This window comes from Amorphotheca resinae (genome assembly GCF_003019875.1).
Source record: "Amorphotheca resinae ATCC 22711 unplaced genomic scaffold M430scaffold_3, whole genome shotgun sequence".
NCBI classification, from domain to species: Eukaryota; Fungi; Ascomycota; class Leotiomycetes; order Helotiales; family Amorphothecaceae; genus Amorphotheca; species Amorphotheca resinae.
The window spans coordinates 1,345,112-1,362,473 of record NW_020194473.1 but is presented as its reverse complement, the minus strand read 5'-3'; the positions used below and the strand labels follow the sequence as shown (position 1 = coordinate 1,362,473).

Genomic DNA, 17,362 nt, shown 5'->3' with positions numbered 1-17,362 from the left:
GTTCGAGAAAAAGCGGATTTCAGAAAGCGATTGTTCCTGGCATTTTCTTTCATGATTTAGACTAGGCGCCCCCCCTCCCTTTCTTCTCTCTGGGGCTGAAAAACAAGCAAAACTCAGAATGGCCTTCCCCAACGCTGCCAAATCACTCCTTGCCTCATATGTCCCGCGCCTCTAATACATGCAGTGGAAAAAACTTTTTTGTTGGCAACCGGTATATGCTAGACGAACGAGCTGTGATGCACAAGAAACCCAGTCGAGAATTGGAACTGTTCTGTGGAAGACCCAACGATCTGCAGCGAATGCGATTGTCCAGGATGCGCACTGTTGATCTACCCAGAGTAGTCCGGCCCTCAGCCAAGTTTACTCTTCCATCTTGTCGTCGTCAGCGGCCTCGAAGTCATCATCGTCGTCGTCTTCGTCGTCTTCTTCAGGCAACTCCTGTGCGGCCTTCGCGAAGTCGATCTTACGACCACGGGTGCGGCGACCATCACTAATGATGTTTTCGGGGTCAATTTCTTCCATGTTGTCGGCGTCTTCCTCGTCAACTGTCCTTCTATGTCAACAACAAGCGGCGCGCGATGCGATGCGATTCTTGAGGATGCTTACCAACGGGCGCGTCCTAATAATACGATCTGTTAGCCTCGACGTCTTCTTCTCAGCACGCGATTTTGCATTGCGCGACCTACCTCATCAACTTCCTCCTCGCTCGAACTGTCATCAGCCTCCTCCATGCTCGCATCGTGAGACTCAGGCTCCGTAGCTTTGCCCTTGCCCTTGGGGTCAGAAGGCTGCTGGGCAGAGCCCTGGGTAGTTGCGCTGTTATCCGCCATTTTGGATTGGTATCGAAAGCCGGCTTGCGTGCTGCGCGCTTCTGTCGTTGGGGCTGGTATTGGGGAGGTGGAGCTGTGTTGATGATGGAAGGAGGAGCCGGGGGTGGACGCGGGGAGCGGCGCCAGGTGGACTTTTCGCGTTTCGACACACGTGACTACATTTTAATGCGAGGGAAGGCGAAACTCGCAGCAAGCCATCTTCGTCTGCATGTCCAGTGCCAACGATGCTAGAGGGCGGGAATGGTCAAAGGTGAGTAGATGGTTTGGTTTTGAAGGGATTCGGGGTTCTCTACTTTTCTGCCTCTCGCCGTCGAATGAACGACCCTTGAGCAATTTCAGCACAGTCCAGATAGACATCAAGGCACGCTCGTAGGCGATAGGTTTGTGAAGCCCCGCAAAAGGAAACCTCGTATCCTATTGCCCAGTCTTTGCGCAATGTTGGTGCGGCTCGAGTAGAAAATCTGAGACGGCCAGCAAGTTGTGGTGACGAGCAACATTCTGGAGGACGAAGGGCTCTTGGGGATCTTTCGTTGATATAGCAAGGCGAATCTCTACAATCCTCCAATGCGTGCATGTCCGGGATTCGTGTCTGGGATACTTGGACATGATAACTGGCTTCAATCGGAACGAGTAATACTATCTTTAATACCATACACGTAGTCCATACGTTGTCATTATAAAACGAGCAGTCATTCGTCACCACCTCTTATTCCGCACCACCTCCGGATGTCATGAGCAACATCACCGCGCCGAGTATTGCCCACCAATACCTGTAAAATCCCTGATTAGCTTCTATCTCTTCAATTGGGTCTGGTGGAAGGCTCACTTCTGTAGAAACGTCTTCTCTGGGACGGCCTCCTCCACAGTCCCCTCGGGGGACAAGACCACAGGTCTATTCAAGTCCGGCTGTTTCCCCTTCACAGTCTTAACCACCTTGACTTTCGGTCCAAAATCCCTCGTCTGCCCAGCGTCAATCTTCCCACTCTTGCATGTAACTCCCAAGACTCCCCCTTGCGCATCGAGTGAGAGTACTAGCGTTGGCCGGAATCCTTTCGAGAAGCTATCCGCCGATGTCATGGAAGTCGAGGACTTCCACGTAGAGGTCGCGGCATCGTAGAGGCCTATCCGCACATGCTTGGCTTCGGGAGATATCTCGGGGGCTTCGAACGATACGAGCTCGGCGTCCAGCGTGGAAGGGTTGTATTTGATTTCGGCGAGCGGGCTGGCTGGAGATGAGGACCCATCAATGGGCTGTATGTAGACCGTGGTGCTGTCTATGAGTTCTGGCACCGCGAATGCCGCAGATAATAGGGCGCAGAGGCTAAGGAACAAGACAAGAGTCTTCATCTTGACGCTCGTCTTTCGCTCGTCGCAGTTGTATGATCGCGGAGGCAGAAAGCAGGGGACACTGAAGCGACTGCATGGGTCCTCTCGCGGTTCAGCCTTTCTGACCTAAGGCAACCGACGAGGCTGAGAATCCGCAAACTGCCTCTCAGGTAGCTACCTACTGATACGAACGTACAATAACACGGGATGATAGGATCTGGCTGCCAAGTATGCTTGTAGATTGACTGCTAAGGGTGTTCTATACTATTGGTCCGCTTCTGCTAATCGAGTACCCAACCTTAAGAAAGGCCTCGAAGCTTTATTCTCGAATGTACCTTTGAGATTCAGCACCAGATTTCCGGCCCACAGCGTACCAAACTTATAACCTTAGCAAACGTCCCCAAGCCCATCGGCATCGTCCATGCAGCGTGAGCCAACGGTGTCTTCTATCCATATAACACCTCGAAGTTCCTAATTGCTGAAGACAATCCTCCTAGATCATGCAATGGCGCCTCCCCGTCTATACGGTACCTACTGGCTGTCGACCGCGCATCCAAGCAAACCTAGAACGCCTATTTCCTCCGTATGCGCTAGAATGCAATGCAACCCTGGGTATACAATCCTCATAACTGCCGTTTCATGATTCACTTCTCCTTCTGCTCAGTAACGTCGCCTTCCCCCGCCTTCTCCTTAGAGACGTCTTCCATCCAAGCTTTCCACTTCAAGTCTGTCGCAACTCCCGTTTTGGTGTCCGAGGTATCGGCGATTTCATTATCAACCTCATCATCGACCTCATCTTCATCCGAGCTACTTTCTTCCTCCAGCGCGTAAAGCTCTGAACGCTCCACCAGCCCTCGGTAATAATCGACGAGCACCTCGGGGTTAGGCACAATTTTCCAATCCACTCGGTACAAGAAATCGAGCTCCAGCAGTCCAAGTTCGGCTATCTTGATGCCACCGACTCTCGCATATGTAGCATTGTTCCAGAATGAATCAGAAAGACCCTTCGCAGCGACAGTGGCAGCTGTGATGAGGAAGCGGTGGACGGTAAGGGTGGTTATGGTAAATGCGGGGTAGAGTGAACAAAGCCGGTCTATGTAGTAAACCATCGACAGGAGCAATGGGGGTGTGAGAGTCGCGTGCTTTGCAAGTCTCTGTAGATAGTCCAGGACAGAAATACCCGGCGGCGTCCTGAGACAGTGTTAGCTCAATGCCCGGTCAGACTATGGAAACCTCCTCACCTTGAATGGAAGCGCGTAAGAACACCACTCCGAAGAGGGAGTTCATCATTCGTCTCAATAAGCTCAGAAATCATGTTGGCAATAAGCACAACCATATCCTCAACCTCGCAGGCCTCATATTTTGCGGGAAGAATTTTGACGGCTTTCTGAGCTGCTTTGGCACGCTTTAGGGGCAAAGCTTGATTATTGCTAACGTTGGATGGAGGCTCATCTTGCGAGGCCCGCTTGTTCATGCTCGGAGACTCTACTTCCAAGCCAGGCTTTGCTGCGCTCGGGGGTGTAGCTACGGCAACAGTGGAGACGGAATTTTCGGGTTGTGAGGGCTTCTGAAGCTTTTCCAGCGTCGAATCTGCTGGGTGAGCATTCGTTTTCTGCATGAGTGAAGAGTGCATCAGCGGAGAGTACTGTGTGCCCCGGTCAACATACTGGACTGCTCGACGGGGAGGTGCTGGTGAGGGTTCGGGGACAATCGACTTTCTGCGTGGCGCTGTAGTGGTTGTGCGGAGTGACGGGGACCCATACTGATGCTGTTGAAACCTAGGGGATGAGGAAGCGGAGGGAGGGCTCGATCTAGGCTGATTCAACGACTTCAACATGATCCTAGGGTACAGCGATCATGGTCGACTCCTGTGACGGGGAATCCACGAGAGTGGGGTCGCGTTGATTGAGTGAAGGCTGCGCAGGGAGACGGGATCTGCGCACTCGGCGACGTGGTGAGGGACAATGGCGAGAAGATGTATTAGAAGAATGCTGCTCGCACAGATTCCATTGCTCGTGGGCCAGTCGTGCTGGATCGTGTTGTGTCGTTACGTCGTTGCGTCGTGTCGTATCGTAAGGCAGGTATTGTTCCGTGCATCGACTTTTGAGATGGGGAGGGAGGGGTTTTGCACGGCCGGGCTACATGGCGCTGCAGCGAATGAAAGACGCGCCAGGAACCGATTGTTCCGTTCCGACGCTGGCTTTTTCAGAGATCTGCTTGACAATGCCAGCAGAAGGGGAATAAGGGGCAGTGAATGGGCGGTTGGATAGAACAATTAAGTCAAGGCAGAAGAAAGGTGAAGGTCGAGAGAGCAGGCCACAACCGAGGCTCGTCGTGTTGGTGAGAGACACTTGTATGTATGTATGTCTTTAATAATATGTGCATCATCGCTTCGACACGGTAACTCTGCGAAGCACCTCCTCAGGAGCACCTCTTCTACCCTCGATTCAACGTCAACGCCCACCATCCTTGACTACCTCATAGACTGAGATCCATCTTGTCGCTGATAATACCGGCTAGACCTATCAACGACGCTTGCGGACTCGATTCCAGGTCAAAACGTAAAACGCCAGGCGACATTCATTCATCGCAACTCCATCCATCCCCAACCGCCACCCGCAATGGCCAGACAGGCCTGGCTTCCAAATATCCGCAATGCAAGGACTCCTGCTGAGCAGGTCGTTGCTTTGAGAGCCTTGAAGAATGAGATCATTGGCCATCCTCTCCGGAAGGAGAGGGCCGTCGCCATGGGGGTTCTGGATCCCGTCGTGCGCCTGACCTCGAACAAGACGGCGAACAGGAACGATGGCAAATCGCATGACCATACCTTCGCAGCCAGGCCTTTGGCCGAAGAGGAGATAGTCCGTCTACAGGGTCTGCAAGTGATCGCAAGCATCGCTCTAGGTAGGACTCTACCCTTTCCTCGACTATACACGGACATGGTTAACCACGCAGTATAGGCGGGCCCTCCTTTCCTGCTCCTCTGCAATCCGCATCCGTCTTGCCAGCCGTCCTGTCGAACCTCTGCCCGTCGAATAATCCGTCGCAGCTGGTGCTAGCTTCGTTACGGGCCCTGTCAAATCTGGCTGATTACGCTGCGTTGGCGCCAAGTGCATCCAAACTCAACACCAGCAGCCTTGCGGAAGCCCTTTTTGTCCGCCAACATCTCAGCTCCCTCCGCCGCATCCTATCGCAATCCTCCCCATCTACAATTGTTCAATGTCAAATATCCATAGCGGCCTCCTTGATCAGTCGGACCTGTCGAGAGGAACGTCACCAACAGGCGCTTGCGAATTCGGGCGTGCTGGATTCCCTTGCTACAAGATTGGCCAGCTTTGTTGTGGCAGAAGGCCTTGTATTACCAGGGGCAGAAGTCATAGCTCAGAGGGATGGCTTACTCGGATATATTCCCCCACCGGCCCCTTCAAACGCCAGTCTTTCGACAATATTAGAAGCAATTGCTGCTATCATTGCAGACTCCAAATTCCGTGCTTCTCAGCTCCTCTACTCCCCTTCCATTCTGGCCATATTTCCCATGTCTCAGTCGACTGAATTTGTCGCGAACCAGAACACACGCGCTGCTTGGAACACCTTCAACGCTTCCGGGTTGGGGGCACGGCAAAACCAACTTAACGCAGTAGATTTCCTTTTACCCTATGTACCTCTCCATCAAGGGAAGAATGCAACAGGCCAGGCGTCGGCCTTTCCGCCGTTAGGTACAAGTGGCTCTAGAGAGAACTTGACGCAAAACGGATCCAAGTTCAACGGTGCGTCTGGCTGGTCCGACTCATCCGGGTTAGAGACTGGCGTAACACCTGACGATGGCCCTATCTCAGAGACAGAACAGCCAGAACATCCTCTCATCGCATATCTCATTCTGCTGCTTAGATCAAGATCAGGAATGGAACGATTGATGGCCGCGTCTGTCTTGACAGTTCTATACCGAGCTGGACTGACAGATAAAACTAGAGAAACCGCCATCGGTTTACTGGTTGTGCCGTTGCTTGTAGATATGCTTGACAATACTGTCATGCCGTCAAAGAGCGTGGATAACTTCACTGAGACTGAGGCTACGTCCTTGGACTGGGCAGTGAAAGAACGTGCGCCTGCTATACTTGCTATGCTAATTACGGATAGCGAGTACTTACAAAAAGCCGCATTTGATGCTAATGTTGTCCCCAAGTTATCCAAGTTGCTAAAAGTCTCTTATGATCCTGTTCCCGAGACATCTCTTCCACATCAATGGTCTCCACATAGGGAAGAGAATGAGGAAGACATGGAGGGTTCTCTGCCATCTCGACCTAACCAACGAATTCCATCTCCTCTATTGGTTCACAAGATAAAGGTTCGAGAGAGTACTTTAAAGGCAATTGCGGCTCTTGTTCCTTTCAAGGATGAATATCGGAAGGCCATTGTAGACCAAGGCATGATCCCTTACATTGTGGAGTCGATGAGCTCCACCCCGGGCAAGCCGACTCCAAAAGGCGGAGAAAAGCCCGAGAAAACCAACAACGGATCCAAGGAAGAAGACGAAAGGCATGAATATGGAATTAACCCTATCAGTGTTCTCATTGCCGCATGTGGCGCTGTCCGAGCTCTTTCTCGCTCAGTCAGTATTCTGCGGACCACATTGATCGATAACGGTGTAGCCATGCCCGTCTTCTCTCTTCTCCGGCACCCAGATATTGAAGTCCAGATCGCTGCAACCGCCACTGTTTGTAATCTAGTGACTGACGTCAGTCCTATGCGCGATGTAGGTATTCTGCCTCCTAACGTGGTAGTTCTAGCTGATTTTGTCATAGATGATCACGGAAGCAGGAGTGCTAAAGATCTTGTGTGAGCATGCGCACTCTATGAACGCAAAGCTGAGGCTGAATGCTCTCTGGTCTCTGAAGCACTTTGTCCACGCGGTAAGCAATGATATGAAGAGGTTGTGCCTTGAAGAACTTGGACAAGGGTGGCTCGTGCAGCTTATATGTGACGATACCGAAGACGAGGCTCTTGTTACTGCTCAAGGCGGGAATGAAATACTAGGAGCTCCTGCCATGAGCGATGAAATGGATGAAGATGTGGAAATGGGCCAGTCTGAGGACCGCGTGGGCTCGACTCTTGGTGCTGACTCTATCGGTCAGTCGACTTCAAGGCCCAATAGCAGTCGTAGCATATCTGTCCAGCAGGCAGAAATGCGACTTGCTGCTCTAAGAGACGCAGAAACAAACCCTGCAAGGAAGGCCAGAAAGGATGATATTGCGGTCCAAGAGCAAGGCCTAGATTTTATAAGGAACCTGATAGGAGGAGCTGGTCAGGGTGGCACAGCAGAGACGACAGAGATGATTGATTTCCTTTTCAATGCCTTGGGTCAAGAAAGGGTCTTCGAGATCTTGACATCCAAACTTAGGCCAAAGGTGATCAACCCATACAACCGCCGTGGTTCTTCCTCAGAGACCAGAGTCATACCTCCGCAGTCCGAGATCATCACAGCTGTGGGTTACATCCTGGTGCACATGGCAGCAAGTGTGCCCCGCCACCGTCAACTTGTCATCGCGCAGACAGACCTCCTCAAACTTCTTGTCCAGCAGTTCGGCCACCCCAGCATCGAAGTCCGTCTGGCTCTCTGCTACCTAGTCACGAACCTCACGTGGAGGGACGATAGCAACGACAGCCAGGCTTGCGCACAGCGGGCCAACGAATTGAAGAAGCTGGGCTTCCTCGCCAAGCTTGAGATGCTGGAACATGATCCTGAACTCAATGTTAGGCAGCAAGCAAAGTCGGCTTTGTGGCAGATGAGACAGGGATATTAAGGGGGTGGGATATCAGAGAGCACCTTTGCAAATAATTGGTTCTTAACAGTGCCTTGTAGTATAGTTATTGTATATACTATTAGCTGTCTTGGAATCTATAACCATTCTATTATTGTAACGTGGTGCCCTCAAGCTCTGTGGTTTTATATTAAAGTGGAAGAATGACCACGTATGCTCTAGAACGCTCTCCCCTTCTCGCCTTGCCTTGTTACTGAAGTTTCTGGGACGCTCCCGAGTGTAGTGCTATAAGGGCACTCTAAGGAGGGAATTGTAGAGGGATCGGGAAGGAAGAGTGGAGAGAAGGATTGAGGCTGATAGGTAAGGCTGAGGCTGATGGGGAAGAAAGAGAGTACGGGATAAATATCGGGCCGTGATAAGGTAAGTGGAGATGGACGCTAAACTCGAAGAGGCAGGGCGAGATGTGTGATGAGCCAACGTCGAGTGAGAGCAGTATTCATTCCCTGACACAAATATCCTTATATTGCAAGGCTAATAATAAGTCCAGAGTAACAGGCTATCAGCCACTCAGAATCAACAGAATCAAAATCCTCTCTGGGTAAACGTTAGTAAGACTATCAACGTACGTCCGTAGCGACCATCCAGGGGGAGCGCGGGGAGGAGAATCTGAGCAGAAGTACAGAAGTCTATCCCCGCGTTTTCGGTCTTCGGCATTCACAGTTATCCGGGTGGCCAGGTCTATGGTCTCGTGGATGTCAATATGTAGGTGGTATTATATACAAGGTACTGTATAAATAGGTATGTTATATACTTCTATAACTCTTCTCTTTTACTGTTCCTTGTCGATCGCATCCTTTGCAGAACCGCTTGTTTATCGACAACCACAACCGCAATACAATTGCCAGTCACCTGCACAACCTTTGTTTAGTTACAAAGCAGAAAGCCAACAAGAGATATGGCGGGCCATTTTCGTACCCTGCCGCCTCAGAAGAAGAGCTTCCCAGCGCAGCCACAGTTCTCGGGGTTCATGAGGCCCTGTCGCTATGAAGGTGGCATCGAGAATCTTGAGATCATTGGAGAAATCCCGCATGAGATAGATGGCACGTTCTATCGAGTTATGCCAGACCCTCATCTCCCTCCAATGTTCGAGGATGACCCAGTACGTCTCCGGTATCATCTCAGGGGAATACAACGTTGCTCACCTGAAATAGTGGTTCAACGGAGATGGGACTATCAGTGCCTTTCGAATCAAAGACGGACATGTAGATTTCAAACAACGATATGTCCGAACAGAGAAGTTTGTCAGGGAGGCAGAAGCACGACGAGCTTTGCTGGGTGATTAGAAACGCAAATTTCGAGTCTGGCAAACCACTGATATGAGAAAACAGGTCGGTACCGGAACAGATACACAGATGCTGTGGAATTCCAAGTCCGCTCCACCGCCAACACCAACATAGTTTATTTCCAAGGCAAGTTGCTGGCCCTGAAAGAAGACTCGCCACCATATGCAATGGACCCGGAGACCTTGGAAACGATCGGTCTATGGGACTTTGATGGGCAACTTCCCAGCGTGACATTCACGGCTCATCCAAAGTTTGATCCTGTGACGCGGGAAATGGTCTGTTTTGGTTATGAGGCAAAAGGGGACGGGACACCAGACGTATGCTACTGGACTGTTCGTCCTGACGGGACATTCGGCGAGACTGTCTGGTTGGTTGCGCCGGTAGTCGCTATGATCCACGACTTTGCCGTGACAGAAAACTATGTGAGTTAAAGATTACCGTAAGAGAACTTGGAAGTTGAGGGGGGGAAGCTGATGATGAACCAGGTAATATTCCCAATCATACCTCAAACATGTGATCTGGAGCGGATGAAGAAAGGTGGAGAGCACTGGCAGTGGGATCCCACGATTCCAATGTACCTAGGTGTCCTACCACGATATGGAGCGAAGGGCTCAGATGTTAAGGTATATATATATCTATTCCAGAGCCAATAATGACATTCTGCCTCAAGCAAAGACTAACAACCCTCCCCAAGTGGTTTCGCGCTCCCCACGGGTTCCCTGGGCACGTCAGCAACGCATACGAGGACTCCTCCGGCCAAATCATCATCGACTTCCCCGTATCATCGCAAAACGTATTCTTCTGGTGGCCCGACAAAGACGGGCACTCGCCCGACCCACGAACGATAACCAACCAGCTGCGTCGCTTCATCATCGACTACAAATCCGAGACTCTTGATCTTCCGCCCGGCAAGATCCTCTTCGACGCCGATGTCGAGTTCCCCCGTATCGACGATCGTCTTGCTATGCATCGGTACAATATCGCGTTTACGTGCCTTATGGATCACACGCTAGGCACGGACTGGCCGTACATCAGCCAAGTAATGGGCGGGGGCTTCCCCCCCTACAACTCCCTCGCCAAGTTCAACATCGAGCAAGGCACGCAAGAGACATGGTTCCCTGGTCCCCGCCACCTAGTTCAAGAATGCGTCTTCATCCCCCGGAAGAACAACAGCACCGAAGAGGGCGATGGCTACGTGATGGCCCTCGTAAATAATTATCATGAGATGATTAGTGAGTTGATCGTCCTGGATACCAAGGATTTTGGAAATACTTTGGCGCGTATTAGGTTGCCTCTTAGATTAAGAGCCGGCTTTCATGGGAATTGGGTTGATGCGGAGGATGTCGATGGACATCCGGCTCCTGCCGCAAACTAGCAAGTGTTCCTGTCACATCTCGTCATCGTTGGTGTCTTTGTCTTGTCTTGTCTATATAGCTTGGAAATCCAATTGCTGTAATATAGCAGCATGTTTTTTATATTCTTCAATATTCCCTCCTATCCATATCCGATGACCAAAATTTCTAGGAAATGACCATATATTTCATGAATCTCGGTCGTTGTTGTCGACTCCTGAGGGACTATGCATAGAGAGAGCTTGATGAACAAATGCTTAGACTTTTGATACGGACCATATCTGACTACGGGAAATATGAGGCTTCGCGCCGGCCCCGCAACGGGACTCTACCCTTCTCATAATGTGGAGAGTGCACGCCCTACGTGTTTTTTTTGGGGGGGGGGGGCTTGTCATCTATCTCAACGGCAACCTGAGCACACTCATTGAAGTCATGGGATTCGTAGGGCTATCACCAGAGCCTCCTAGTCAAACAGTCCTCTATACCTATATACCTACTTGAGAATAGATACTCTAGTTTACATTTCGTATGCCTCTGAACGCCGCGCTTGAAACCCCAATGATACCGAAACCAAACCAAACCATACATCAGTAGTGATAATACCCGACTCATACATTTAAAGATAGAAAGAGAGCAAAGCCCAAACATCGAGGGTAATGATGCTGAGGACAGTCTAGGAAAGCAGGTTTCGCAACGATGGGCTCGCACTGGCCCCACCGTTGACTCGACCATCGTTTGGTCGAGTGCCGTTTTGCTGACTGCCTAGATCCCGTCCCTGTGGATGCGATTCGTGAAGCATCGGAGGACTGCCCTGCAGCGGCGGTCCGAAGGAGGCACGGTGATGCATATGCGCATTGCCCTGCGAGAATGGATGCTCAGGGGCACGCGGTGGGGGGCCACCATTGGTCAAGTGCTGTGGAGTTGGTCGTGTAGAAGCAAATGAGGAGTAAGGCCCGTTCTGCATGTGTAGTGTTGTAGGACCTATACTATGATGTGGCGATGGAGGGTAACCGTTAGGGGTCTGCGTTATGTGTCCGTTCTGGTGCGGAGAGTGCGACACTGGCTGAACAGGTGGAACCGGCTGCCGCAGTGGGGGTTGACCGTTGAGTTGTGGAACGGTTCCGGTACCGATACGTGGTGAGCGATTGCCGTTGAGCTGATTGACCAGTGCGACACCTTGAGGAGCAGGCGATTGACGCGACCAGTTGTTATAGGGACCATTCGATTGATATGGAGGTGGATGCGGCCACGCGTAAGGAGGATGCACCACATCTGCGTCGGGACTGGAAGCACTGGCTGACGACGGAGGAATCAGAGGCCGAGAAGTATCTCGCGGTGGGAGCGCCGCAGGAATTGGAGTGGGCTCTTTTCGTATCTTCTTCCAATGGCACTTATGACACTGGAACTCGGTTGAGGTCGGTGCGGGCTGATGTCCGTTTTGGTGAAGGGCAGCAGCTGCAAGAGCTACATGGCCACTGCCATTCTCCGCACCGGGGGGTTGAAGTACGGATCCTCCGGCCACCGATGGCTCATTTTCATGAGCATAATCTCCATTGCAAAGGCTACCGGGAGCTGCCGGGGTACTGTCACGCGGAGACGGAGAGCATGGCCACCACTTTGGACTCACATCAACGCCACAAGTAACACATATTTTCTCGGCTTCCCCACCAACCGCCAGTCCTACCTCCCCTCGTCCTTCCTCAACCTTGACATGCGAGACAGATCCTCGGCCAGGGAGAGAAGGGCCACTGCTTGCCGCTGTTGTGGAGGTTCTGCGATTTGCAGGCAAAGCACTGCTGGGAACCGGATTGACGGCCTTGGTCGACTGATTGACAAGAGTAGCTTTGCGAACCGTACCCGTTAGAGTCAGATCCGCCTGTTTGAAGTTCTGGACATAAAGCTGCAGCGCGTTGAGACCTGTATCGTCTACGACGTCATGCATCCGATGCACAACAGTCTTTGCCGGGAGATGCTCTTTGCACCATATTGCAGCGGTCATAGTACCGACTTCGCCATTGATATTGACGATGTTAAATTGGTCTCGGCGAGATCCTTTTACCGGAATTATGTCGAAACCCAGAATATAGCCAGCTTGGTGGGCGCATTCGACGTGCACTGCATAATTTTAGTAGCTGTTAGAGCATTGATAGGTCGCGTTGCTTACCTGGGGCACGACACGAGTGACAACCCACACATGCGCCACCTTTCTGTTTGCAGACCTTGCATATCTCATCATATCTTGCAGAAGGGATTAACGGAATTCCTTCGGAAGGCTCCAACGCCTTAGCATTGCCGAATTTGACTTCTGGTGTGAAGACAGCACAGGTAACGTGGACCCAATTGTTGTTTGCGGTGCGTTTCAATGGTTCCCTCGGGTTGACTGGCTTGTTCATTTCTTCTTGTTTCTTTCGGAAGTAGTCAGCGGCCTTCTGAGCATTCTCACGCTCCACACGATCTCGTTCTCGGTCTTTGTCGTTCCTCTTCTTGTGGGCGTGTTTTGGCGGCTCGACGAAGTCCTGTTCTGTGTACTCTACAGGACAGAGCATGCATTTGTATTGCTGAGTATGTTAGCACCGAAAGGAAGACTGACATTGAGAGATTCCTTACCACTGAGACCTGAGGATTTTTATCATTTGAGCACATGTCACAAACCCATTTGTTGGGACTTCGATTCTCACCGACGACACCATAGCAGTTTCGATGAACCGTCATCCGGCAATCCCTGCATGACAGGTGTTGATCGCCCATGGGTTCCATCTCGCCACATATTGCGCATGGTAAGATCTTGGGTTTAGGTAGCTCTGGTGCTGGGGGTGGCGCACTGGGCTTCTCGACCGAAGCCTTCTTCTTTTGCGGTCCCGTCGTTGCCACAACGCCAGAGTCCGTTTGGGGTTCTGCAAATTCTATTTCAAGTGTACCCTTTATCTTCTTTCTGGGTGGCTCAGCTCCGGCGGGAATATTCTGGGGCGTGGGAACTGGGGTACCACCTGCAGGTGTGGAACCTATCGATGGACCATTGGCCGCTTGGTTCATGACTTCATTTGCAGCCACAAGCTCTTTCAGCAGTTCCTCGTCGATCTTCCGTTTCCAAGCCCGCCCTCCGGCCTGGGCAACTTTCTTCGCTACTTCTTCAATGTCTTCCCACTGGATAGCATAGCGCCGCCAGAGTTCTGCACATCTCCAACACAATGCCACCATCAATTGAGGCCCCTTCTCTTTCCCAGATGACTTGCCGTTTGTATTCTCCGTGACCATCATCCCGGCGGGTGTATTTGGAGCTCGTCTCCATTGTCTCGAATTTCTGGTATTGCAGAACTTGCATTGAAAACCCCTCTTCTTCTCAAAGGCCTTCTCATTGTCAAATGCCGAATCGTCGTGTTCATCAGCAACATCATCCTGCAATTTGCCGGTACTTGCTTCAGCTTTCTTTGCTTCCTTCTTGCCCTTCCGGCCCGAATAATTACCCCATACTTGCTTTCCTCGCTCGGTCTTTTTCCAAGTGTAGTAGAACCGGACAATGTCACCCGCGCTGACAGACTTGACATGCTTTTTGATACTATGCACTTCGGAACCGTATTTTGCTACTCCATCCTCGAATCTTTTCAGTTCCGCAGGGCTCAGTTCCGGTTCCTTGAACGTTTTCTTGTCAACTGCCTGCAACGCTTGGAGCGCCTTCTCGGGATCGAATCCGTGAGTACGGAGCATCTGAAGACCTACGTCTAGGAGATTGGTTGAAAATTCCGGTAAACCTAGTGGCTTCGCCAACTTCTTCACGCGTGCCATATAGTCATGGACAAGCTTCTCACGGCTAGAGAAGTCGAGATGCTCAGAGCCACCATCATCGGCATCTTGCCCGCGATCAACAGACTTTTCACCAACTTCAGGAAGTTGGAATAGCAATTTTGAAGTACTATTCGGGTCATCGCTGTCGTAATCTTCTCCTCGGTGAACATAGCCCGGCGGCTCATCCATCACCCACTTGGGACGTTTCTCCCGTGCAACCTTTTCAGCTTCCAAAGCAGCGATGGTCTCTTTCGAAAGTTTTGTATCCTTCTTATAAGCTCCCCCCTTTGCGTACTTCCTTTTAACATCCGCTGACTTGACATACTCCACAGGTCTGCCCGGCCATTGCGTGATATTGGCTTGGTGTCGCGGCCCGAGACGAGAACTTGCTCTTGGGTAAATTCGATCATCATAATCCAACGCATCCTCAACTCTGCAGTGTATTCCTAGATAACGGAATAGCCACAGGCTTGCCTGGTGTACTTGTTCCGCTGTGCCGGGGTGTATGGATACCTCTACTTCGCTAGACCTTGTGGGGCTTGTTTGTTCCGTTTCAGGGGGATCTTCGGGGACGGAAGGGAGATCATCATCTTCATCCATAAGGTCGTCGTCGTCCGGATCCGCGACAGAGTCGGTCATATTTGGTGTATTGCGTGCCTCGAGCTTCTTTTCCTGAGCCTTGCTACATGGACCGCAAGCCCAAGCGAATCCTCGCGAGGGTTTCTTGAGCAATGGCGGGTTCACGCAACTCATGTGATAAGTGTTTCGACACACCGCACAATCGACCGAGTCATTGCTACCAAAGAGTCAGCAGGTCGAAAAGACATCGGGAAAAAGGACAAACCTTGCACAATATTTGTTGCATCTTTTACAGGATTTAACCGCACTTGTCAACTCTTTCCCACGGCCCGGCTCCACCACAATATACCTCCAGCGCTCATCAAGGACTTTCTTGACTTCCACTGGCACATTGATAACCTGGCTAGTCGGGATCACGTCGTAGAAGCGATGTATGTAACGATCATACAGCTTTTCGTACCAAAAGCAGTCTTGAGTCTTTCTTAGCTCATCTAACTTCTCAACTTCGCTCTTGTGTTTGATTTGGCATTTCCCGCGAAGGGCCGTAAGCGGACTGATATCCGAATGCATGGACGCAAATACTTGACGAGTATCATTGACTTTACGACCGATATCTTTTGGACGATAATACCAGTTAAGCCGTAACGCATCAATGGGCTGCGTATTGTCATTGTTGATATGTAAAAATTCCATAATTCGGCCAAGGTAGTATGGTTCGCCCGGTGGTTCGCAGACAAGGTAGACATGGTCTAATAATTAATCAGTCCCCAGTGACCTGCTTTCTCACTGCACATATATCACTTACCGTTAACCTCGAGTATAGTCCCATCATCTGCTCTAAGCTTTCCGCCCTCGAGCCGAGCACCACAATTGTCGAAGCTGAGCATATTTGTCGCTCGAAATCCAGCCATGACCTGAGTGGCCATACTGGCCTTGCGCGCTGCTGCGTGATCCGCGGATGCACCATGATTAGATAACTGAGCCTGGCTGTGAGCCGCGGGCGTGCTGGACTGACTGGCTGCCTTTCGTTTCTTCGAGGGTTGGGTGGTGACAGTGGTTACGGTCGGGTTGGCGGAGAAGGTAGAAGTGCCGGGGATGGGGTCCTTATAGTGGCTTTGGACGGTCACAAAGTGACCTGCATCGGGTCCGGTCTTTCGAGTAGTACCTACAGCTCGCCCAGTCTCCAGAGAGGCCGAACCTATATCGCTGCCCCCTCTTGTCGTTTTGCGCCCATTGCTCTCCTTGTTTTCCTTCGCAGGTACCGTAACCTCAAAGTCTACATCCAATTCCTTGTCTTCCGCATAGTTCGGCCGCGATGTTCCAGTTCTGTTACGGGAACGCGTTCCGTATGGGACGGCGGCACCTGTGCCGCTTCCGGCCACATCATTTGCAGGTGTATTTGAGGAGTTGGAATTGGAGGCCGTCATAGGTTGCGACTCCGCTGCACTCGCGACCGGGGCATCAGTATCGGCCGGCTTGCCAGAATCTCTTCCCAACGACGGGGACCGACGGATACTCGATGAGGTCTCGCCCAGTTGTTGCGGATGCGATGGTGGTGGAGCGACGCCATTCCCACGAGGCGATGGAGCATGCGCCGAGGCCGTAACGCTGGAACGGCGGGAGAGGTCGGTAGTCATTTCGAGTATCCTGTCAACGGGCCCTTCGACAACAGGCTCTGTGGCGAGGATGGATTGGAAGCGCTTCCCGCAAGAGCGTCGTGCGAGAAGCGCCGGGGTGCAAGGCTATCGAACGATTGCTGCAAGACTTCAACCCATCAGAATATGGAGATGGGCTGGACCAGCGTTTGCAGTGGAGAGCAAAATCACTTGCACTGTCGCGTAGATGTGTTTGTAGATCTATGGTATGCGTTGCGCAGTGCTGGGACGCACACAACCAGCCCAATGATATGGGTATGGAAACAAGGCTATTGGGGGGCTGGCCGTCCGTTTCGGCGTCGAGCAGATGGATTCCCGCGGCTGTTCCAGACTCGGGCTATTGTATTCGTTCGAGGGTCGTCGTGGGATGGTCGGGAAGGCGGACGGAGCAGAACTGGGGGGATGTGACGGGATGGCGGAGGAGGGAGAGAGTTGGTACCCAGATGCAGCTATTCCAGTCCATTCGGTAAATGCAAAGAAGAGTGCTCCATGGGAAATACGAAATATTATACAGCGCGGTAGAGGGAGATGGCCCGCGCTAGCGAGCGGCAAGGTTAAAAGGAAACCAGCCCAAGTACCTAGGTACCTCTACCATCGATCAACAGGCAACAAGGTCAAGGGATCAGAACAGACAAACGCGAAGATAGACTAGCAAGCAAGGAAAGAAATAGGCAATAATCACCAGATAACCACAGAGACACACAAGAGGATTTATATATAATACGCGGACAGTGA

The 17,362-nt window shown here is 51.5% G+C and overlaps 6 protein-coding genes across 6 annotated transcripts; 2 read left to right on the top strand and 4 right to left on the bottom strand.

The window, feature by feature from the left end:
* Positions 1-360: 360 nt before the first annotated feature.
* M430DRAFT_56983 (hypothetical protein) lies at positions 361-1,294 on the bottom strand (the record flags this gene model as incomplete). The annotated part of the gene is made up of 3 exons (XM_024868648.1): positions 687-1,294; positions 607-619; positions 361-545 (listed from the first exon to the last, which is right to left on the bottom strand). Exons 1-3 carry the CDS (start codon positions 828-830, stop codon positions 361-363), a joined length of 342 nt encoding a protein of 113 aa, XP_024723211.1. The 5' UTR covers positions 831-1,294.
* A 251-nt stretch (positions 1,295-1,545) lies between these two features.
* Positions 1,546-2,144, bottom strand: M430DRAFT_72106 (hypothetical protein; the record flags this gene model as incomplete). Its single annotated transcript, XM_024869520.1, has 2 exons — positions 1,546-1,600; positions 1,657-2,144. Coding segments are annotated over 2 exons (543 nt in total), but the record flags the coding sequence as incomplete, so codon positions are not given.
* A 656-nt stretch (positions 2,145-2,800) lies between these two features.
* On the bottom strand, positions 2,801-3,630 carry M430DRAFT_97155 (hypothetical protein; the record flags this gene model as incomplete). Its single annotated transcript, XM_024870010.1, has 2 exons — positions 2,801-3,347; positions 3,398-3,630. 2 exons carry the CDS (start codon positions 3,628-3,630, stop codon positions 2,801-2,803), a joined length of 780 nt encoding a protein of 259 aa, XP_024723209.1.
* Positions 3,631-4,777: 1,147 nt separating this feature from the next.
* Positions 4,778-7,957, top strand: M430DRAFT_26088 (hypothetical protein; the record flags this gene model as incomplete). Its single annotated transcript, XM_024865347.1, has 3 exons — positions 4,778-5,060; positions 5,117-6,909; positions 6,959-7,957. 3 exons carry the CDS (start codon positions 4,778-4,780, stop codon positions 7,955-7,957), a joined length of 3,075 nt encoding a protein of 1,024 aa, XP_024723208.1.
* Positions 7,958-8,870: 913 nt separating this feature from the next.
* M430DRAFT_96732 (hypothetical protein) lies at positions 8,871-10,633 on the top strand (the record flags this gene model as incomplete). The annotated part of the gene is made up of 5 exons (XM_024869982.1): positions 8,871-9,074; positions 9,127-9,250; positions 9,304-9,680; positions 9,744-9,881; positions 9,953-10,633. The coding sequence occupies 5 exons, from the start codon at positions 8,871-8,873 to the stop codon at positions 10,631-10,633; spliced, it is 1,524 nt and encodes a 507-aa protein (XP_024723207.1).
* A 650-nt stretch (positions 10,634-11,283) lies between these two features.
* Positions 11,284-16,399, bottom strand: M430DRAFT_48750 (hypothetical protein; the record flags this gene model as incomplete). The annotated part of the gene is made up of 5 exons (XM_024868016.1): positions 11,284-12,725; positions 12,775-13,168; positions 13,218-15,189; positions 15,238-15,721; positions 15,778-16,399. The coding sequence occupies 5 exons, from the start codon at positions 16,397-16,399 to the stop codon at positions 11,284-11,286; spliced, it is 4,914 nt and encodes a 1,637-aa protein (XP_024723206.1).
* Between the last annotated feature and the right edge of the window lie 963 nt (positions 16,400-17,362).